This window comes from Bombina bombina, chromosome 6 (assembly GCF_027579735.1).
Source record: "Bombina bombina isolate aBomBom1 chromosome 6, aBomBom1.pri, whole genome shotgun sequence".
NCBI lineage: Eukaryota > Metazoa > Chordata > Amphibia > Anura > Bombinatoridae > Bombina > Bombina bombina.
This window is the reverse complement of record NC_069504.1, coordinates 1,056,028,469-1,056,052,414: the sequence shown is the minus strand read 5'-3', so window position 1 is coordinate 1,056,052,414 and position 23,946 is coordinate 1,056,028,469. Positions and strand designations below refer to the sequence as shown.

General features: G+C 39.1%; 1 protein-coding gene across 1 annotated transcript in view; it reads right to left on the bottom strand.

Moving 5' to 3' along the window:
- CACNA1C (calcium voltage-gated channel subunit alpha1 C) overlaps nt 1-23,946 on the bottom strand; it is a 1,426,303-nt gene that overhangs the window by 562,115 nt on the left and 840,242 nt on the right. The window contains 2 exon segments of the mRNA XM_053719677.1: nt 8,077-8,206; nt 22,249-22,381. Coding sequence (XP_053575652.1) covers nt 8,077-8,206; nt 22,249-22,381 — 263 coding nt within the window.

The following is a 23,946-nucleotide window of genomic DNA, read 5'->3' as shown; positions in this document are numbered from 1 at the left end:
TTCAAAAATTGGTTAAAAATAAATGGTCAAAAATAGTAAAAAGAAAAAAGAAAATTTATGCTTACCTGATAAATTTATTTATTTTTTGACACAATGAGTCCACGGATCATCTTAATTACTAATGGGATATTCACCTCCTGGTCAGCAGGAAGAGGCAAAGAGCACCACAGCAGAGCTGTTAAATAGCTCCTCCCTTCCCTCCCAATCCAGTCATTCGACCAAAGTTAGGAAGAGAAAGGAAAAGCCAAGGTGCAGAGGTGTCTAAAGTTTATAATAACCAACAACCTGTCTACAAGAACAGGGCGGGCTCATCGTGACAAAAAAGAAATAAATTTATCAGGTAAGCATAAATGTTCTTTTCTTTTTTAAGACACGATGAGTCCACGGATCATCTTAATTACTAATGGGATCCAATACCCAAGCTAGAGTACACAGATGATACGGGAGGGACAAGACAGGGAACCTAAACGGAAGGCACCACTGCTTGAAGAACCTTTCTCCCAAAAGCGGCCTCAGCCGAGGCAAAAGTGTCAAATTTGTAAAATTTTGAAAAAGTGTGAAGAGAGGACCAAGTTGTAGCCTTGCAAATCTGTTCCACAGAAGCTTCATTTTTGAATGCCCATGAGGAAGCAACATCTCTCGTGGAATGAGCTGTAACCCTCTCGGGAGGCTGCTGTCCAGCAGTCCCATATGCAAAACGTATGATACTCTTCAGCCAAAAAGAAAGAGAAGTAGCCGTAGCTTTCTGACCCTTAAGTTTTCCTGAGAAAATAACAAACAAAGAAGAAGACTGACAAAAGTCCTTAGTCGCCTGTAAGTAAAACTTTAAAGCACGGACCACGTCTAAATTGTGCAGAAGTCGTTCATTCTGAGAAGAAGGATTAGAACACAAAGAAGGAACAACAATCTCCTGATTAATGTTCCGATCAGAAACAACATTAAGAAGAAATACTAATTTAGTACGTAAAACTACCTTATCTGAATGGAAACTAAGGTAAGGAGATTTGTACTGTAATGCCGACAGCTCTGACACTCTACGAGCCAAAGAAATAGGAACAAGAAATAAAACTTTCCAAGATAACTTAATATCTAAGGAATGCATAGGCTCAAACGGAGCCCCTTGTAAAACTTTGAGAACTAAATTAAGACTCCATGGAGGAGTAACTGGTTTGAACAAAGGCCTGATCCTGACCAAGGCCTGACAAAATGATTGTACATATTGGACATCCGCCAGACATTTGTGTAACAAAATAGATAAGGCTGAGATGTGACCCTTTAGGGAACTCGTCGATAAACCTTTCTCCAAACCCTCTTGGAGAAAAGACAAAATTCTAGGAATCCTAACTTCATGAGTAGCCCTTGGATTCACACCAATAGAGATATTTACACCAAATTTTTTGGTAAATCCTTCTAGTTACAGGCTTACGAGCCTGAATCCCCCGCTTGGATAAAATTAAGCGTTCAATATCCAAGCAGTCAGCTTCAGAGAAACTAGATTTGGGTGAAGGAAGGGCCCCTGAATCAGAAGGTCCTTCCTCAACGGGAGTCTCCAAGGTGGCAGAGATTCCATCTCGACCAGATCCGCATACCAAATCTTGCGAGGCCAGGCCGGTGCTATGAGGATCACTGAAGCCCTCTCCTGTTTGATTCGAGCAATTACCCAAGGAAGAAGAGCAAACAGAGGAAAAAGGTATGCTGGACTGAAGGTCCAAGGAACCGCCAGAGCATCTATCAGTTCCGCCTGGGGGTCCCTGGACCTCGACCCGTATCTCGGGAGCTTGGCATTCTGATGAGAAGCCATGAGATCTAATTCCGACTGACCCTACTTGAGAATATGGTAGGAGAACACTTCCGGATGGAGTTCCCATTCCCCCGGATGAAATGTCTGCCTGCTCAGAAAGTCCGCCTCCCAGTTGTCCACCCCTGGGATGTGGATCGCCGACAGACAGCAAGAATGGGCCTCTGCCCACTGAATTATCTTGATTACCTCTGTCATCGCTAAGGATGATTGATGTAAGCCACTGAAGTTATGTTGTCCAACTGGAACCTGATAAACTGGACCGTGGCTAACTGAGGCCAGGCCAGAAGAGCATTGTAGATCATCGCTCTCAGTTACAAAATGTTTATAGGAAGAACATACTCTGACTGAATCCAAACTCCCTGAGCCTTTTTGGAGACCCAGACTGCTCCCCACCCCAGAAGGCTGGCGTCTGTTGTCACAATCACCCAAGATGGTCTTCCCTGGGAGATCCAGAGACAACCACCATTGAAGAGAGTCCCTTGTCTCCTTTCCAGAGTTATTCAAGGAGACAAGTCTGCATAATCTCCGTTCCATTGCCTGAGCATGTTTAACTGCAGAGGTCTGAGATGGAAGCAAGCAAACGTGATGATGTCCATTGCCGCCACAATCAGCCCGATTAACTCCATGCATTGAGCCACTGATGGCCGAGGAGTGGACTGAAGAACTCGACAAGTATCGATAATCTTTGATTTCCTGACTTCTGTTAGAAAAATCTTCATAGACAGGTAATCTATAATGGTTCCCAAGAAGGTGACTCTTGTGTCTGGAACTAGGGAACTGTTTTCCAAATTTTCCTTCCCCCCGTGAGTTCTCAGGAAAGATAACACTATGTCGGTGTGGGATCTTGCTTGTTGCAAAAATGGCTCCTGGACTAGAATGTCGTCCAGATAAGGCGCCACTGCAATGCCCCGTGATCGACACACTGCCAACAGAGACCCTAGAACCTTTGTGAGAATTCTGGGAGCAGTGGCAAGACCGAAAGGAAGAGCCACAAACTGGAAGTGTTTGTCCTGGAAGGCAAACCTTAGGAACTTGTGATGATTCCTGTGAATAGTAACATGTAGCAACATATCCTTTAAATCCACTGTTGTCATAAATTGACCCTCCTGGATTAAGGGACGAATAGAATGAATAGTTTCCATCTTGAAGGACGGAACCCTTAGAAATTTGTTTAGACTCTTGAGGTCTAAAATTGGTCTAAACGTTCCCTCCTTTTTGGGAACCACGAACAGATTGGAATAAAAACCCTGACCCTGTTCCATTACTGGAACAGGAACAATTACTCCCAGGGCGGAGAGGTCTCTTACGCAATGTAAGAATGCCTCTCTCTTTGTCTGGTTTGCAGATAATCTTGAAAGTAGAAACCTGCCTCTGGGAGAAAAACTTTTGAACTCTAGTTTGTATCCCTGAGCGAAGAAGGAAAGTCTGCCCCCTACAAGATCCGGTCCTGGATCGGGGGCATGCCCTTCGGGCTGTCTTGGATTCAATAGCAGCCTTCTTGGATTGCTTTCCCTTAGTCCTAGACTGGTTAGGTCTCCATGCAGGTTTGGATTGTTCCTGCTTAGAGGAGGAAGATGAAGAATTTCCTTTGAAATTTCGAAAGGAACGAAAATTGCTCTGTCGTCCTTTCTGTTTGTTTCTCTTATCTTGAGGGAGAAGATGACTGTTGCCTCCCATGATATCAGAAATAATTTCCGATAGACCAGGTCCAAACAAGGTCTTGCCCTTGTAAGCAATAGCCAGAAGCTTAGACTTAGAGGAAACATCCACAGACCAAGGTTTTAACCATAAAGCTTTGCGGGATAGAATAGAAAAACTAGAAATCTTAGCTCCCAGTTTAATAATTTGAAGGTAAGCATCCGTAATAAAGGCATTAGCTAGCTTCAGAGCCTTTATCCTGTCTTGGATCTCCTCCAAGGAAGTCTCAGTCCTGAGAGACTGAGACAATGCATCAAACCAATAAGCTGCCGCACTAGTGATGGTAGCAATGCATGCAGCTGCCTGCCATTGCAGACCCTGGTGAACATAAATTTTCTTAAGTAAACCTTCTAACTTCTTGTCCATAGGATCTTTGAAAGCACAACTACCCTCTATAGGAATGGTAGTTCTCTTGGCTAGGGTGGAAATGGCCCCTTCCACCTTAGGAACTGTTTGCCAAGCCTCCTTGAAAGAGTCAGCTATGGGAAACATCTTCTTAAAAATAGGAGAGGGAGAAAAGGGTATACCTGGCCTTTCCCACTCCTTAGTAATGATCTCCGAAGCTCGCTTTGGGACTGGAAATATGTATGAGTAAAAGGGAACCTTGAAATATTTGTTCAATTTACTAGACTTCATAGGGACAACCACTACCGTGGAGTCACAGTCGTCCAAAGTAACCAAAACCTCCCAGAGCAACAGTCGGAGGTGTTCTAGTTTAAACCTAAAAGTTACAACCTCTGAGTCAGTTAAAGGTAATACATTTTCTGAATCTGAGATTTCACCCTCAGATGCTACAACAGTACCCTCCTCTTCGTGACCTTGGGAGGGTACCTCCGAAATTGCAACAATTGCATCAGAACTTACTGAATGTCTGGTTTTCCTCTTACGTTTTCCCTGCAACATTGGGAAAGCAGACAATGCATCAGAAATTGTAGAAGACATGAGGGAAGCTATGTCTTTTAAGGTAACTCCAGCTGGAGCTAGAGCAGAAGTGCAGGGCACTGATTGAGCGGGCGGTAAATTTTGGGACACTTGGGGAGAAAGATGCAGCATACTTTGACCCTCGTCATTAGACTCTTGGACAGCATCCGCCTCTGAAAAGTTTTGCTCAGAAAAAATCTTTTCCCTATAATTTAAAGTCCTCTCAATACATGAGGGACAGAAAGGGATTGGTGGTTCCACATTTACATCAAAACAAAAAAAGCAAAGGACACTTTGCAAATCTCCTTGGTCCATAATGAATCACAATAGTATAATTATGCAATAAAAACTTTAATTTGACACAAAAAAGTTTGAATGCAAAAAACGTTACTGTTCCTTTAAATTTAAAAGTGCAACTTTTTTACTGCATGTGTAAAACACGTACCCAAAAAGGCTATAAACTAATAAAAATTAATTAATTTCTATTCAGACACCCTTACACCTCAGCAACTCTGCTGAGGCGCCTACCTGCCAACCGGAATTCACTATCCCCACTTGTGGAACTGGAACAATCCGGGACTACAGCAACAAAAAACTGGAACAAATAGCACTAGAATCGCCTGCTTAATGTATAGAAAACCATGCGGTTCTAGTGACACGCTCTTCAGTTGTCTCTGCAACAGAAGATGTGTTGAATACTGAGCAGTTACAGGAAGCGCGCAAACTCGATAGCCCCGCCCATTGTGGGCGTTACTGTATCTTCATCTACCGACCGGCTTATTTACTTGTTTAATTAACCACCATATAAAAATTCAAAATGAGCTTAACTCCCAGCCCCAGTGCCTGCAGTCATGGCTGTTAAAATATCCTCCAAATAAAGAGAGCTTGATGTCCCAAACATAAAGAGACCCTGTCAATTGAGCCTTAATGTTTCTGAGTAAATAAAAGTGCCCACTTTTCCTCTGAGCTTTGTCTCCCCAGAATAAAAAAGCAGCACTTACCTTACATCTGCCTGACAGAAAAGGCAGCTCAAAGGCTTGAGAGGTCCTATCCCTCACATCAACCTGTAGAGAAATAAAAGTCTGAGTAAATTCACCTCAGACTATAGCAGATAGGGCAGCATCCTAATATTAGAGGCGCAGTGAGAATTATGTCCAACAAGTTCCCATTGCTTTAAAGCCACCAAAGCTCTACTGAAGAGACTGATATGGACTACGGCTGCACCCCAGGACAAAGCAGTACAATCTTGCACTACTTTAAAAATAATAAACTCTTGATTGAAGAATCTATACTAATACCTCACTTTACCACTTAGTATCACTAACGTAGGCAAAGAGAATGACTGGAGTGGGAGGGAAGGGAGGAGCTATTTAACAGCTCTGCTGTGGTGCTCTTTGCCTCCTCCTGCTGACCAGGAGGTGAATATCCCATTAGTAATTAAGATGATCCATGGACTCATCATGTCATCAATGAAACAGCTGGTGTAGCTGAGAACACATTGCTTGGTTTTATTGGGTTTTAATAAATGTTACCTTGTTTTTACAACTTGCTATATGTACATCGTTATAGTCTCCCACTGAGTGGATCCATCAGAATATGGCTGACTGAAGTGTTGGAGTATTACGAGAGAGTCTGCTGGATGACTGTGAGAATCTGCTCTGCCTGATTTGCACCTTATTCTTTTGTTGCTTTACTACAAGACATTGAAATTAAGAACTGGGAAACCAATAGGATCCATTTGCATGGATTCTCGCCATCAAGAATAGGAAGGTTTGCTCCATCAGGAGAGACTAAAAGTCACTCACTGGGAGACAATCAGGATCCATCAAGGGGGATCTCACCACCAGAAACTAAGAGAGATTCTCACCATCAAGAAATAAGGCCGTTTTTTTTCCACCTTTAACTTTTAAAATTGACTGCAATTCACCACTGGATTACAATATGTTTTTTGTATACACATTTTTTCAACTTTTTTCTTTGTGACATTCACCACTAATTATATTTTTACCACCATATTTTTAACTTCATTTTTATCTTTATTTTTATTTTTACTATTTTTGACCCTTTATTTTTAACCAATTTTTGAATTTTTATCAATTTTTGAATTTCTAGATTTTTTTATTTTTTTGTACTAACTCACCTTTCACCAAGTTAAGACTTGTCTAAGCTGTTTTCCACAGAAATCACTTGTGCATCCATCTGACCATTAGCAAACAGTGCTATCTACATTGCATCACCTTCACACCACCCCATTCAGCCCTGATCCCTCTAAATCAGGGTCTCAGTCACTATCAAATATACATATTTACTGGATATCACCATTATTGGATATGCTTATCATTGATTGGGTATCATCAATACCAGGCCAAAGACACTCTTACTCCTGCTTACCCACATTTGCTTTTATTCTTGTTTTTTCAGAGCTATAGGTGGACCTGTCCCCTGGCGCTCTATCTATATATAACCCACATTTGCTTTTATTATTTTTGAATTTACCAATTGTATTTTGTGGATCCACAATTTTTTATGATTTTTATGACTGTATAAATTTATTATGTTTATTTCATTTCCTATTTTATGATTGTATTATTAGGATATGTGTTATAATTAAACTGTTTAACCATTATTTACTACTATCACTACCACTATACACTCAGTCCACTCCACAATATTGTAGTTTCCAGGCACCTGGCCCTAATTGAGGCGCTCTGAACACACACATTTACCACTAAACCTCTCCCAGGCTACCTAGATAGTCTTTCTTCAGAGCTATAGGTGGATCTGTCTCCTGGCGCTCTATTTATATATAATTTAAAGTTGTTTAAAATCACATGCTCTGTCTGAATCATGAAAGAAAAATGTTGGGTTCCATGTCCATTTAAAATAAAATTAATAATAAGCTATCTAAAACATGCAAGAGTATCAGTTTTAATACCTCTGGCTCCCAGCTACTAATGAATGAAGATGGATTTTGGATAAAAAGTCCTGCATTCCCTGCTAATACTGTTCTCCTGAGCAATGCTTGATGTTAAAGGGACATAATACTCATATGCTAAATCCCTTGAAACTGATGCAGTATAGCTGTAAAAAGCTGACAGGAAAATATCACCTGAGCATCTCTATGTAAAAAAGGAAGATATTTTACCTCACAATTTCCTCCGTTCAGCAGAGTAAGTTCTGTGTAAAAAGTTATACTCAACTGCTGCCCAGCTGCAGGTAAAAAAAAAATAATGAAGAAATGAACAGCAGCCAATCAGCATCAGCAGTGCTGAGGTCATGCACTCTTTAACTGTGATCACATGAGATTTGACTTAACTCTCATGAGATTTCATTGTAAACTTCCTTACACTGAATAGGGAAATAACATGAGAGTGCATGAGGCTCATCCCTTCGGCTGTCCCGGGACAGACATACTGATATGCTGCTTAGAAATCCTTTACAATGGGATGTGGCTACTGAGGAACTTTTGAGGTAAAATATCTTTCTTTTTTACATAGAGATGTTCAGGTGATATTTTCTAGTCAGCTTTTTACAGCTATGCTGCATCACTTTCAAGTGTTTAAACATTTGGGTATTATGGCCCTTTAATGCATGCCACTGCTAGACCCTGCACAATAATGCTCCCCTCCCACTATTAAGTTGCCCAGCGTGCATACTTGATTTCTGACGGAGAAGTGCCTAACGGGGTCTTCTGCTGCCAGGGAAATGCTGCTCAGTAGGATGAAGAATAGGATGAGGTTTGTAAAGATGTTGTTGTTCACAATTGTGTGGCATTGCACTCGGAACCTGTAATGACATATACATTCATAGAAGGTTAAAAAAAACTAAACTATGTTATTTGAAAATGTAACCAATTCTAATTTAAATATTTTCCTCTTGTATTATTAATGCAAAGCATTGTACTGGGGGGCTGCCATTTTGAAGCACAGGCATTCTCACATACTATGACTTAAGTAGTGTGCATTTACATATATATGAGGTTGTCAAGTTTGTGACAACTATATAATGTGCTTCAGGGGCATTGCTATATTATTGTTGATGGGTTTTTTTTAAATATAATTTGTGTAACCGTAAAAATGTGTAGAAAATACAAACATTTAAAGTTCACATTATGTATCATGCACACTAACTCTAAGCAAATGATACAGCTATACATGACTGGAATGAGACCAAAAATAGGCCTGGGCATTTAAACCCCACATCAGTTAGACCTAGGTAGCCATTATAGACCAAATCAAAATAGGCAAATTGGAATGGCTTTCCTAGTGTTGTTACCCATATTTACCAGCAAGGCCCACATAAGAGCCAGGCCCACCGGGCGTTTACCCTGTATGCCCTGTGGCCAGTCCATGCCCGCAGCTGTAAAAAAGTGGGCAATATCACTGTTCTGTAAATGCTTCTGTCACAGGCTGTGAGAATACTAGAGCTCCAAGATGGCGGCACCGAGTATGAAGAGGCGGAGCTTCAGTATATGCCACCTTTAAGCTATTAAAACAGGCACTGATTTTAAAAGAGCTGCAGGAACAAGAAAAAATGTAATACAATGGTGTTGTGAACATCAGTTTAATAACCTTTTAATACAATATTTCACAATTTACCAAAATAAATTCAGTTAGACCCTAGTGTTCTTTAGTAGCTGCTTTGAGGATTATGGGGTTTAATAAACAGTCTAAAATATGGTTGAATACATTTGGGAAACTCTGGCTAGGATATCATATCATCCTAAGGTAAAGTGATCATATTGCTCATTTTCTAAAGGTTGTTTGTGATTCTTTATGTGTACTGATTTAGTTTGTCAGATATGCTGTTAGAATTCTCTAGTGTTCCTAAGTGCTAATGAGTATAGTTACAAAAATAGATATGTTCGCAAAAAATACTTTATGATACCTGTGAATTGTATATGAAGAAATAATAAGTTTGTATGTATTAATATTATAATTTTAAATGTATATTTAGAATTTATTTTCTTAAAAAGTAAATTGATTGGTTATCTCAGTGTAAAGAACAAAAATATCTATAGTGAATGTGCATGTTATGTATTATGGTTGGTAATATTGTTGGTTAAAATCAATAGCAGTTATATTAATATTGTTTACATACACTGTTTTTTTATTATAAAATGTTTATTCACACTTTATTTATTCACATTTTATATAATATGTCATATTAAATGCAATATAAACAGAACATACATTATTTAACAGATGCTCTTGTTAATATATTGCAAAGTAAAATTGGGCATTCAGCTGATGTTTAATGAGTGTAAAACAATGCCAAACTGTATCTCAACACTTTATTACCCTTTATTCTCTCTTAAAATAAATTACTATATACAGTATATACAATTTATAAAAGTGCAGTCTATTGATTTCTGTACAGCAAATCATAAAACCCTTTCAGATTACAAATACACACATTAAATTGTAATAAAAGTACAAAAAATATATGCATGGTCAGTGAGTGCTGATATTCACCAGAAACAGCTAATATGTCCACATTTTCCAAGCTTGCAATACCTATACTTAACAATGAAATAAAAAAAATATTCCTATCACCTTCACATAAAATGGAAGCCCACTTTCTTTGACAATTATGTCAGATGAAAAATTTGAGAGATTTTGATATATTAGATAAAACACGTAGAATAACCCTTTGAATATTTGATGCTTATGAAAAAATAAATATGTTTCACTTGTGTAGACTTTCCATTAAGTTTGTATAGAACACGCATGTGGAACCTAACTCCAAAAAGAGTCACAAGGAAATAAAGTATGGCAGCAGGTATATAAATTCCTTCATGCCCATAACGTCAGGCAGATTTCTAGCCTCTCATGCTTATTTACCATTTTCTCACCTCAAATAATTACCTCATATCTAATTAGACTTCTTCTGACCCCTCATTTTTCCCTATTTACCCTCCTCTGCCATCCTTGTACAATCTCTTTCCATCCTGGATGCTCCTAAACCAATCCAGGTTTCAGAAGAGAGTAGACAATCTAAGAATACTGAGGAGCGAATTTAGATAGAGATATATCTAGATAAGTATCTAGAATAATCTTAAAAGCTAAGAGCCAAAAAAAAAATTAGGAGTCATATTTCTAAGCTGACAGGGTTCATTTTACGATCACAATATACTGTATATTATTCCAAAGAACGGCTTTAATTCTAAAAATGCAAGAAAGAAATCTGCATCACATCGGTGTGGCTCTCATTCAGCCCACTCTGAATGAACTTCCTATAAATAATGAAATGTTACTCATGATCTTCACAGCCATAACCCAGCTCTCGGTATGTGTGGCATTGGTTAAAGATGATACTGAAGTGCTTCACTAATAACTCTTATAAACAAATAAAAAAATGTTTATTAAAACATATATTTAAACATTAAAAACAACAAAAACATAATTTATGCTTACCTGATAAATTCCTTTCTTCTGTAGTGTGATCAGTCCACGGGTCATCATTACTTGTGGGATATTAACTGCTCCCCCACAGGAAGTGCAAGAGGATTCACCCAGCAGAGTTGCCATATAGCTCCTCCCCTCTACGTCACCTCCAGTCATTCGACCAAGGACCAACGAGAAAGGAGAAGCCAAGGGTGTAGTGGTGACTGGAGTATAATTTAAAAAATATTTACCTGCCTTAAAAAACAGGGCGGGCCGTGGACTGATCACACTACAGAAGAAAGGAATTTATCAGGTAAGCATAAATTATGTTTTCTTCTGTTAAGTGTGATCAGTCCACGGGTCATCATTACTTGTGGGATACCAATACCAAAGCAAAAGTACACGGATGACGGGAGGGATAGGCAGGCTCTTTATACAGAAGGAACCACTGCCTGAAGAACCTTTCTCCCAAAAATAGCCTCCGAGGAAGCAAAAGTGTCAAATTTGTAAAATTTGGAAAAAGTATGAAGCGAAGACCAAGTTGCAGCCTTGCAAATCTGTTCAACAGAGGCCTCATTCTTAAAGGCCCAAGTGGAAGCCACAGCTCTAGTGGAATGAGCTGTAATTCTTTCAGGAGGCTGCTGTCCAGCAGTCTCATAAGCTAAACGAATTATGCTACGAAGCCAAAAAGAGAGAGAGGTAGCAGAAGCTTTTTGACCTCTCCTCTGACCAGAGTAAACGACAAACAGGGAAGACGTTTGTCGAAAATCTTTAGTTGCCTGTAAATAAAATTTAAGGGCACGAACTACATCCAGATTGTGCAAAAGACGTTCCTTCCTCGAAGAAGGATTTGGGCACAAGGATGGAACAACAATCTCCTGATTGATATTCCTGTTAGTGACTACCTTAGGTAAGAACCCAGGCTTAGTACGCAGAACTACCTTATCCGAGTGAAAAATCAAATAAGGAGAATCACAATGTAAGGCTGATAACTCAGAGACTCTTCGAGCCGAGGAAATAGCCATTAAAAATAGAACTTTCCAAGATAACAACTTTATATCAATGGAATGAAGGGGTTCAAACGGAACACCCTGTAAAACGTTAAGAACAAGGTTTAAACTCCATGGTGGAGCCACAGCTTTAAACACAGGTTTAATCCTGGCCAAAGCCTGACAAAAAGCCTGAACGTCTGGAACTTCTGACAGACGCTTGTGTAACAGAATGGACAGAGCTGAGATCTGTCCCTTTAAGGAACTAGCGGATAACCCCTTTTCTAAACCTTCTTGTAGAAAAGACAATATCCTAGGAATCCTAACCTTACTCCAAGAGTAACCTTTGGATTCGCACCAATATAGGTATTTACGCCATATTTTATGGTAAATCTTTCTGGTGACAGGCTTCCTAGCCTGTATTAAGGTATCAATAACTGACTCAGAAAAACCACGCTTTGATAAGATCAAGCGTTCAATTTCCAAGCAGTCAGCTTCAGAGAAGTTAGATTTTGATGTTTGAAAGGACCCTGAATCAGAAGGTCCTGTTTCAGAGGTAACGACCAAGGTGGACAGAATGACATGTCCACCAGATCTGTATACCAAGTCCTGCGTGGCCATGCAGGCGCTATTAGAATCACTGATGCTTTCTCCTGTTTGATTCTGGCAATCAATCGAGGAAGCATCGGGAAAGGTGGAAACACATAAGCCATCCTGAAGGTCCATGGTGCTGTCAAGGCATCTATCAGGACCGCTCCCGGATCCCTGGATCTGGACCCGTAGCGCGGAAGCTTGGCGTTCTGTCGAGACGCCATGAGATCTATCTCTGGTTTGCCCCAACGTGGAAGTATTTGGGCAAAGACCTCTGGATGAAGTTCCCACTCCCCCGGATGAAAAGTCTGACGACTTAAGAAATCCGCCTCCCAGTTCTCCACTCCCGGGATGTGGATTGCAGACAGGTGGCAAGAGTGAAACTCTGCCCAGCGAATTATCTTCGATACTTCCATCATTGCTAGGGAGCTTCTTGTCCCTCCCTGATGGTTGATATAAGCTACAGTCGTGATGTTGTCCGACTGGAACCTGATGAACCCCCGAGTTGCTAACTGGGGCCAAGCCAGAAGAGCATTGAGGACTGCTCTCAATTCCAGAATGTTTATTGGAAGAAGACTCTCCTCCTGATTCCATAGTCCCTGAGCCTTCAGAGAATTCCAGACAGCGCCCCAACCTAGTAGGCTGGCGTCTGTTGTTACAATTGACCAGTCTGGCCTGCTGAATGGCATTCCCCTGGACAGATGTGGCCGATAAAGCCACCATAGAAGAGAATTTCTGGTCTCTTGAATGGAATGAAGGACACGGCATGCATTTTGAAGTTTTGTTAACCTGTCCTCTGTCAGGTAAATTTTCATTTCTACAGAATCTATCAGAGTCCCCAGGAAGGGAACTCTTGTGAGTGGAAAGAGAGAACTTTTCTCTTCGTTCACTTTCCATCCATGCGACCTTAGAAATGCCAGTACTATCTCTGTATGAGATTTGGCAGTTTGAAAGCTTGAAGCTTGTATCAGTATGTCGTCTAAGTACGGAGCTACTGAAATTCCTCGCGGTCTTAGTACCGCCAGAAGAGTGCCCAGAACCTTTGTGAAGATTCTTGGAGCCGTAGCCAGTCCGAATGGAAGAGCTACAAACTGGTAATGCCTGTCTAAAAAGGCAAACCTTAGATACCGGTAATGACTTCTGTGAATCGGTATGTGAAGGTAAGCATCCTTTAAATCCACTGTGGTCAAGTACTGACCCTCTTGGATCATGGGCAAAATTGTTCGAATAGTTTCCTTCTTGAACGATGGAACTCTTAGGAATTTGTTTAGGATCTTTAAATCCAAGATTGGCCTGAAGGTTCCCTCTTTTTGGGAACTACAAACAGATTTGAGTAAAACCCTTGTCCTTGTTCCAACCGCGGAACTGGATGGATCACTCCCATTAATAAAAGATCTTGTACGCAGCGTAGAAACGCTTCCTTCTTTGATAGGTTTGTTGACAACCTTGACAGATGAAATCTCCCTCTTGGGGGAGAGGATTTGAAGTCCAGAAGGTATCCCTGAGATATGATCTCTAACGCCCAGGGATCCTGAACATCTCTTGCCCAAGCCTGGGCGAAGAGGGAAAGTCTGCCCCCCACTAGATCCGGTCCCGGATCGGGGGCCCTCAATTCATGCTGTCTTAGGGGCAGCAGCAGGTTTTCTGGCCTGTTTGCCCCTGTTCCAGGACTGGTTAGGTTTCCAGCCTTGTCTGTAGCGAGCAACAGCTCCTTCCTGTTTTGGTGCAGAGGAAGTTGATGCTGCTTCTGCTTTGAAATTACGAAAGGAACGAAAATTGGACTGTCTAGCCTTGGCTTTGGCCTTGTCCTGAGGCAGGGCATGACCTTTACCTCCTGTAATGTCATCAATAATCTCTTTCAAGCCGGGCCCGAATAAGGTCTGCCCTTTGAAAGGAATATTAAGCAATTTAGATTTAGACGTAACATCAGCTGACCAGGATTTTAGCCACAGAGCTCTGCGTGCCTGAATGGCGAATCCTGAATTTTTAGCCGCAAGTTTAGTTAAATGTACTACGGCATCTGAAATAAATGAATTAGCTAACTTAAGGAATTTAAGTTTGTGTGTGATGTCATCTAGTGTGGATGATTGAAGTGTCTCTTCCAGAGACTCAAACCAAAATGCTGCTGCAGCCGTGACAGGCGCAATACATGCAAGAGGTTGCAATATAAACCCTTGTTGAACAAACATTTTCTTAAGGTAACCCTCTAATTTTTTATCCATTGGATCTGAAAAAGCACAGCTATCCTCCACTGGGATAGTGGTACGCTTAGCTAAAGTAGAAACTGCTCCCTCCACCTTAGGGACCATTTGCCATAAGTCCCGTGTGGCGGCGTCTATTGGAAACATTTTTCTGAATATAGGAGGGGGTGAGAAAGGCACACCGGGTCTATCCCACTCCTTAGTAACAATGTCAGTAAGTCTCTTAGGTATAGGAAAAACGTCAGTACTCGTCGGTACCGCAAAATATTTATCCAACCTACACATTTTTTCTGGGATTGCAACTGTGGTACAATCATTCAGAGCCGCTAATACCTCCCCTAGTAACACACGGAGGTTCTCAAGCTTAAATTTAAAATTTGAAATGTCTGAGTCCAGTTTATTTGGATCAGAACCGTCACCCACAGAATGAAGCTCTCCGTCTTCACGTTCTGCAAACTGTGACGCAGTATCAGACATGGCCCTTGCATTATCAGCGCACTCTGTTCTCATCCCAGAGTGATCACGTTTACCTCTTAGTTCTGGTAGTTTAGCCAAAACTTCAGTCATAACAGTAGCCATATCTTGTAATGTGATTTGTAATGGCCGCCCAGATGCACTCGGCGCTACAATATCACGCACCTCCTGAGCGGGAGATGCAGGTACTGACACGTGAGGCGAGTTAGTCGGCATAACTCTCCCCTCGTTGTTTGGTGAAATATGTTCAATTTGTACAGATTGACTATTTTTTAAAGTAGCATCAATACATTTAGTACATAAATTTCTATTGGGCTCCACTTTGGCATTAACACATATAGCACAGAGATATTCCTCTGAATCAGACATGTTTAACACACTAGCAAATAAACAGCAACTTGGAAATACTTTTCAAAGTAATTTACAAATAATATGAAAACGAACTGTGCCTTTAAGAAGCACAGAAAATATTATAACAGATAAAATAATTAAGTTATAGCATCAATCGTTGTCAGAATATACAGTTTTAGCAAAGGATTGTTCCCCTCAGCAAATGATAACTAACCCAGGCAGCAGAAAAAAATACACAAATAAACGTTTTTTATATCACAGTCAATACAATCAGCACAGCTCTGCTGTGAATGATTACTTCCCTCAAAAAAGACTCTTGAGATCCCTGAACTCTGTAGAGATGAACCGGATCATGCAGGAAGAAAATGAACCTCTGACTGAGTTTTTCTGATGCATAGTGAAAGCACCAAAATGGCCCCTCCCCCACACACATAACAGTGAGAGGGATCAGTGAACTGCTCTAATTTAAATCAAAACTATTGCCAAGTGGAAAAAAAGTGCCCAAAACATTTTTTCACCCAGTACCTCAGAGAAAAAAACGTTTTTACATGCCAGCAAAAAAACGTTTTACCTCAATAATTAATTGTCATTTAAAACCTATTGCAAGTCCCTGCAAAATAGGTTAAGTCTATGTATACAGTTTAAAAGCCAGAGAAGTACCATTTCCCAGAAAACTGAAGTGTAAAATATACATACATGACAGCCTGATATCAGCTACATCTACTGCATTCAAGGCTGAGTTTACATTATAACGGTATGGCAGGATTTTCTCATCAATTCCATGTCAGAAAATAATAAACTGCTACATACCTCTTTGCAGATTAATCTGCCTGCTGTCCCCTGATCTGAAGTTTACCTCTCCTCAGATGGCCGAGAAACAGCAATATGATCTTAACTACTCCGGCTAAAATCATAGAAAAACTCAGGTAGATTCTTCTTCAAATTCTACCAGAGAAGGAATAACACACTCCGGTGCTATTATAAAATAACAAACTTTTGATTGAAGATATAAAAACTAAATATATCACCATAGTCCTCTCACACATCCTATCTAGTCGTTGGGTGCAAGAGAATGACTGGAGGTGACGTAGAGGGGAGGAGCTATATGGCAACTCTGCTGGGTGAATCCTCTTGCACTTCCTGTGGGGGAGCAGTTAATATCCCACAAGTAATGATGACCCGTGGACTGATCACACTTAACAGAAGAAATAACAGGCTCTGATACAGAGGGAAACAATGTATATAATTGTAACGCCAGACTCTTCTCCTGCCCACTCTCATGCGCTGTAGGCTTCAATAAGTCAGTTTCTTGTAATCCCATCTACAGCTTGTTCCATATTGGCTCTGCTCAAACATCCAACATACGTTTCCCCGGACAGTACCAGCTTTTTCAAGGATTACCATAGTTCGTTGATGCTCTCCTTTTATACCAATCTTCACCACACCTAGTTTTTTCTTTAAAGGGACAGTCAACACCAGAATTTTTGTTGTTTAAAAAGATAGATAATCCTTTATTATCCATTCCCCAGTTTTGCAAAACCAACACTGTTATATTAATACACTTTTTATTTCTGTGACTAACTTGTATCTAAGCATCTTCTGACCGCCCCTAATCACATGACTTTTAGTTATTATCTATTGACTTGTATTTTAGCCAATTAGTGCAGTGTATGCCACTAGCCACAGGCATGATCACAATGCTATCTATATGGCCTACATGAGCTTGCTGTCCCCTGCTGTGAAAAGTAAATAAAATAGAGGCGGCCTTCAAGGGCTTAGAAATGATCATATGTGCCTTCCTAGGTTTGCTTTCAACTAGAATACCAAGAGAACAAAGCAAAATTGTTGATAAAAGTAAATTGGAAAGTTGTTTAAAATTACATGCTCTATCTGAATCATGAAAGTTTTATATTTGAAAAAATAAAGGTTTTTTTTGGACTTGACTGTCCCTTTAACCTTTTATTTAATTGAACCAGTGGTACTCTTTTTTTTCTTTCTTTCTACTAAGTGTGACTAGGTCCTTAAAACAAGAGACTACAAAGGAGTTGCACCAAAAAGGGGTTCTTTTTCTAAGAAAAGAAGTACAAAATTGTGAGAACATTAAAGTAAGACTATTATTACCCCCAAACCTGCACAAAGATGCTATTGAAGTGTAAGTCTTGAGCCCCTGAGGAATTGTAATCTTCATAAACTAGTACATATTGGGAGAATCCATAGTTTCTCTTTACCAAGAAAAACTTTGGAGAAACAGAAACTGCAGGTACTATAGCTCAAAAAGCCAGAATATCACCACTTCCACTTTGTCTCTATGAGTTTTGATTAATTGGAACAGTGGGAAGATAAAGATAGATTTAATCTGCATTTTAAGACTGGAGGTGTCCACTGCATATGCTCTGAATAGCATAATCAATAAATGCATACTAAATAGGCAATGTAAAAGCACTTTGTTTGAATTTCACATGAGTAGAAGATTTTTTTTCTGACAAATTTTAAAGTTTGTTTTATTTTCTTTCCCTGAATGAAGCGGCAACTGGTGCAGAAAAACGCGTTGCTGTGTTTGTTTTTCTAACTATTTAAATAAAAAAATATTTTTATCAAACCCTGCTCTGCTATACCTTTTATGAGAAACTTTTGTGATTGGTTGTTTTGCCCCACGTGGACTTCTAGTAAGTGTTACCGGACTGACCAATCTCCTACTCCATCTGAGACGTCACGGGTGACGTACCGCATTGTGGCTTTGTGTTCCAGCGGGTTGTACGAGTCAGCCAAGTCTCGGTTTGCGCTTTATTGCACTGGATGTGCAAGGACGTTTTTAAGTATTTTGACAATCGTTGCTCACTGCTTTTGCATTGTTTCCTACAATACTATACCATGAGGGGCCTCTCTCATCTTGTTTTATAAGATATTGCTGTTATTTTCCTTCCCACTGAATCATGTGACAGCCATCATCCAATCACAAAATGCATACATATATATTCTTTGAATCCTGCACATGCTCAGTAGGTGCTGGTGTCTCAGAAAGTGTGCATGTAAAAAAGATTGTGCGTATTTAGAAAGTTGTTTAAAATTGTGTGCTCTATCTGAATCATGAAAGTTTAATTTTGATTTTAGTGCCCATTAAATTAGTTGAAGTACGACTCCCCTACTAAAATCTAATTCCTGCTTGGGTAATCTGGTTGAGTATTTTGTGTACCCAGAAGGTGGAATGCTGTAAGAGTACATTATTTTCTGTCTAAAGGAAAATTGTCTCAATTTTTATGATTAAATTAGGAATTTAAGTACCATCTTGGTATTTTAGAAATTACACTGCTGCCTTGTTGTCTGAGTGAATCCTGATTTATTCAATCTAGTAATTGTTTAATGTGATCCTGAAATGGAGCAGGGTTAACAAGCTTGCATCTCTAGAAGACTGATGGGTAGTTTGGACTCCTGTTGGAACTATACTCATTGACAGTACTGATTTTCTATGCTTTTAACTAAAGAAAATAAGCTCCCATTCGGGTTTCACTAGAATTGTGTCTTTTGAGGGTTTTTAATGTTTTTGTACCAGTGTACGGTTTAATGTATATGTACCGGGTTAAGCTGACATTTTGATGCCAGTGACATAGAAGATATAGATATCAAGCATTCACATTCTGGCCCAGCAAACTATTGGAATTAATTGGGCAATGTTTCCTACTAATTTGCATCTAAGCATCTAAGGCCATATTGTGCAGTATCTGTGTGATTTGTAAACAATGAGGAACTTCAGAAAATACTATTTTCTCTTTGAACTCTGCTGTTAAAAATATAGATTTCTGCACCCAGAAAAATGTTTTTTTGGGTTGGAACAAACTGAGTTGTATCAGTTAGTCACGTTGTATTAAAATCTTTAAAACTATATCTTGGTTTTGAATAGCCTTATTTCTTTATAAGGCAAGAAGAAGAAAATGATTTTAGTAGTGAAATATTTTGATCTTATTCTTTGAATTTGAAATAAGGTTGATTAGTAAAAAAATAATCTTAAAATCTGGGGTACATTAATTCATTAAACTTTACAAAGATGCGTTATTGTTAAAATAATTACCACAGATTTATGGTACGCATACCGCTGATCCTCCGCCCGCATCTCCTTCTTTAGCATATCAATGACGAATCTGGCTTCCCCAATCAATGTGTGCCCCCTTTGGCGTCCAGCTCGTGGGGCACACAACACGTGCAAACACGATCACATATTCTCAAGTGCATTAATCCAACATAAATATATGAATATTTCACATTCCAATGTTCTTCATATAGAAGAATATGTTCTATTTATTCATAAATAAATAAATATTTCTACATATATCTGAGTTTTTTTGGTACAATATATATATATATATATATATATATATACTGTATACACATATACACACACATGATTATATATAGGTATATATATATATATATATATATATATATATATATATATATATACAGGGAGTGCAGAATTATTAGGCAAATGAGTATTTTGACCACATCATCCTCTTTATGCATGTTGTCTTACTCCAAGCTGTATAGGCTTGAAAGCCTACTACCAATTAAGCATATTAGGTGATGTGCATCTCTGTAATGAGAAGGGGTGTGGTCTAATGACATCAACACCCTATATCAGGTGTGCATAATTATTAGGCAACTTCCTTTCCTTTGGCAAAATGGGTCAAAAGAAGGACTTGACAGGCTCAGAAAAGTCAAAAATAGTGAGATATCTTGCAGAGGGATGCAGCACTCTTAAAATTGCAAAGCTTCTGAAGCGTGATCATCAAACAATCAAGCGTTTCATTCAAAATAGTCAACAGGGTCGCAAGAAGCGTGTGGAAAAACCAAGGCGCAAAATAACTGCCCATGAACTGAGAAAAGTCAAGCGTGCAGCTGCCAAGATGCCACTTGCCACCAGTTTGGCCATATTTCAGAGCTGCAACATCACTGGAGTGCCCAAAAGCACAAGGTGTGCAATACTCAGAGACATGGCCAAGGTAAGAAAGGCTGAAAGACGACCACCACTGAACAAGACACACAAGCTGAAACGTCAAGACTGGGCCAAGAAATATCTCAAGATTGATTTTTCTAAGGTTTTATGGACTGATGAAATGAGAGTGAGTCTTGATGGTCCAGATGGATGGGCCCATGGCTGGATTGGTAAAGGGCAGAGAGCTCCAGTCCGACTCAGACGCCAGCAAGGTGGAGGTGGAGTATTGGTTTGGGCTGGTATCATCAAAGATGAGCTTGTGGGGCCTTTTCGGGTTGAGGATGGAGTCAAGCTCAACTCCCAGTCCTACTGCCAGTTTCTGGAAGACACCTTCTTCAAGCAGTGGTACAGGAAGAAGTCTGCATCCTTCAAGAAAAACATGATTTTCATGCAGGACAATGCTCCATCACACGCGTCCAAGTACTCCACAGCGTGGCTGGCAAGAAAGGGTATAAAAGAAGAAAATCTAATGACATGGCCTCCTTGTTCACCTGATCTGAACCCCATTGAGAACCTGTGGTCCATCATCAAATGTGAGATTTACAAGGAGGGAAAACAGTACACCTCTCTGAACAGTGTCTGGGAGGCTGTGGTTGCTGCTGCACGCAATGTTGATGGTGAACAGATCAAAACACTGACAGAATCCATGGATGGCAGGCTTTTGAGTGTCCTTGCAAAGAAAGGTGGCTATATTGGTCACTGATTTGTTTTTGTTTTGTTTTTGAATGTCAGAAATGTATATTTGTGAATGTTGAGATGTTATATTGGTTTCACTGGTAAAAATAAATAATTGAAATGGGTATATATTTGTTTTTTGCTAAGTTGCCTGATAATTATGCACAGTAATAGTCACCTGCACACACAGATATCCCCCTAAAATAGCTATAACTAAAAACAAACTAAAAACTACTTCCAAAACTATTCAGCTTTGATATTAATGAGTTTTTTGGGTTCATTGAGAACATGGTTGTTGTTCAATAATAAAATTAATCCTCAAAAATACAACTTGCCTAATAATTCTGCACTCCCTGTATATATATATATAGATATATATAGGAATATCTATTTATAAAAACGAAAAACATATTCTGCTATGTACAGAACATTGGAATGTGAAATACACACTATAAAATATGAATATTGCTTAACTATCGGCTAGATTACGAGTTTTGCGTTAAGCTGAAAAAGCAGCGTTAACATGTCCTAACGCTGCTTTTTCACTACCGCTGCTATTACGATCCTTGCAGGTTTAGGGGCACTGCACACTTCTTTGTCCTTACCGCAAAACGACTTACATAAACTTATTAAACCCTTTCTTCTATGAGACTTCCATAGCGCTGGTATTACGAGTCTGTCCTGGGAGGCCAAAAAGTGAGCGGTACACCCTCTACCTCCAAGATCCGTAACGCCTAACACTACGAAAAAAAAAACCCCCAAAAAAACTAACATTACAAAAAATAACAAAGTCTAAAATTACGAAAAATAAAAAAAATAACCCACCATACCGCACAACACAAGAAGGTTTTTTTGTAACTTGTAATGGCAGCGCTATGGAAAGTGCAGTACCGCTAAATTTTTAGCGTTATTTACGCACTGCGTTTAGTGCACAACTTGTAATCTAGGTCATTGTTTGTAAATTCACTAAAGATATATCAGAAGAGTTTAAAAGTATGCTCAATCCCAAAATCAATTACCAATACCACAATATCCATTTTTTAGTTAAGATTTTAAAACAAAAATAATTCTGTCTATGTTCTTTAAAATTACTTCCTTGTTATACAGAAATAAATACAAAGTTTATGATAAATGTGCAAATTTGGTTTTAAAATAAGTAGGATTACTGAAATACCTGTTGTCAGAACGAAATATAAAGAAAGCAGTGGCTTCAGGCATGGGGACAGCTTTTTCTTTAATGTGTAACTCAGACAGGGGGCGTGGTCGAGGACCAACAGGCATCTCAGGCTCCTCCTCCTCCTCTTCTCCTATAAAAAGGGAAACAAATGATCAGCAACATAAGTGCTATATGGGTTACAATGCCTATAAAAGCCCAAGCGATGAAAACAATTTCTAATGTTAAAATATTATTTTATGTATGTATAAGTAATCAATTAATGACTGCATTAGAAATGACCTGTATAAAAAGTTAGTTTTTTTAAATTTGTATTGTTTTGCAGTGCAGGGGCACAGACCTTAAAAAGCCTCAAGTATGTGTATCTTATCAACTTTGCTCTAGTCTGCATAATTTGGGATGATATAAAATAAGGTCACACTCTAATCAAGTAATTGCTAAGTAGCATGTTGCCAGGTTGGTTCTTGATCATGAGGGCAGAGGAAAATCATTTTTAAATTAAATTACAAGGAAATTAATAGCTAGATTACAAGATTTGCGTTATAAGTGAAAAAGCATCATTATGCTTCATAACGATGCTTTTTCCCTAATGCCGCTATTACAAGTCTTACACTCTATAACCACAAGATCCGTACCGCCATCTAAAGTCAGTAGTTATGAGTTTTACGTTACAAAGCTGTAGCATAAAACTATAACTAAAGTGTTACAAAGTACACTAACACCCATAAACTACCTATTAACCCCTAAACCGAGGCCCTCCCGCATCGCAAACACTATAATAAATTAATTAACCCCAAATCTAGCACTCCGGACATCGCAGCCACTTAAAAATGTATTAACCCCTATTCCGCGGCTCCCCGACATCGTTGCCACTATAATAAACTTATTAACCCCTAAACTGCCGCCCTCCAGCATCACAAACGCTATTTTAATATTATTAACCCCTAATCTGCCGTCCACCCACACCGCCGCTATAATAAACCTATTAACCCCTAAGCCGCCGCCCTCCCGCATCACTACATAAATATATTAACCCCTAAACCTAACCCTAACACCCCCTAACTTAAATATAATTAAATTAAATCTAAATAAAACTTACAATTATTACATAAATAATACCTATTTAAAACTAAATACTTACCTGTAAAATAAAACCTAAGCTAGCTATAATATAACTAATAGTTACATTGTAGCTAGCTTAGGTTTTATTTATTTCACTGGTAAGTTTGTATTTATTTTAACCAGGTAGACTAGATAGTAAATAGTTATTAACTATTTAATAACTACCTAGTTAAAATAAATACAAAGTTACCTGTAAAAATAAACCTAACCTGCTTTACACTAAAATCCAACATTTCAATAAAATAAAATAAATTAAATTAATAAAATACAATTATCTAAATTACAAAAAAAAGTAAACACTAAATTACAAAAAATAAAAAACAAATTTATCCAAAAAAACAACAAATTACTCCTAATCTAATAGCCAAAATAAAAAAAGCCCCCCCAACATAAAAAAAAACTAGTCTACACTAAACTGGGCTTTTTGCGGGACATTGCCCCAAAGAAATCAGCTCTTTCACCTGTAAAAAAAAAAATACAAACAATCCCCCAACAGTAAAACCCACCACCCACCCAACCAAATCCCCCCAAATAAAAAACGATGTTCGCTGAAGAATGAAGTTTCCCTTTAAGTGA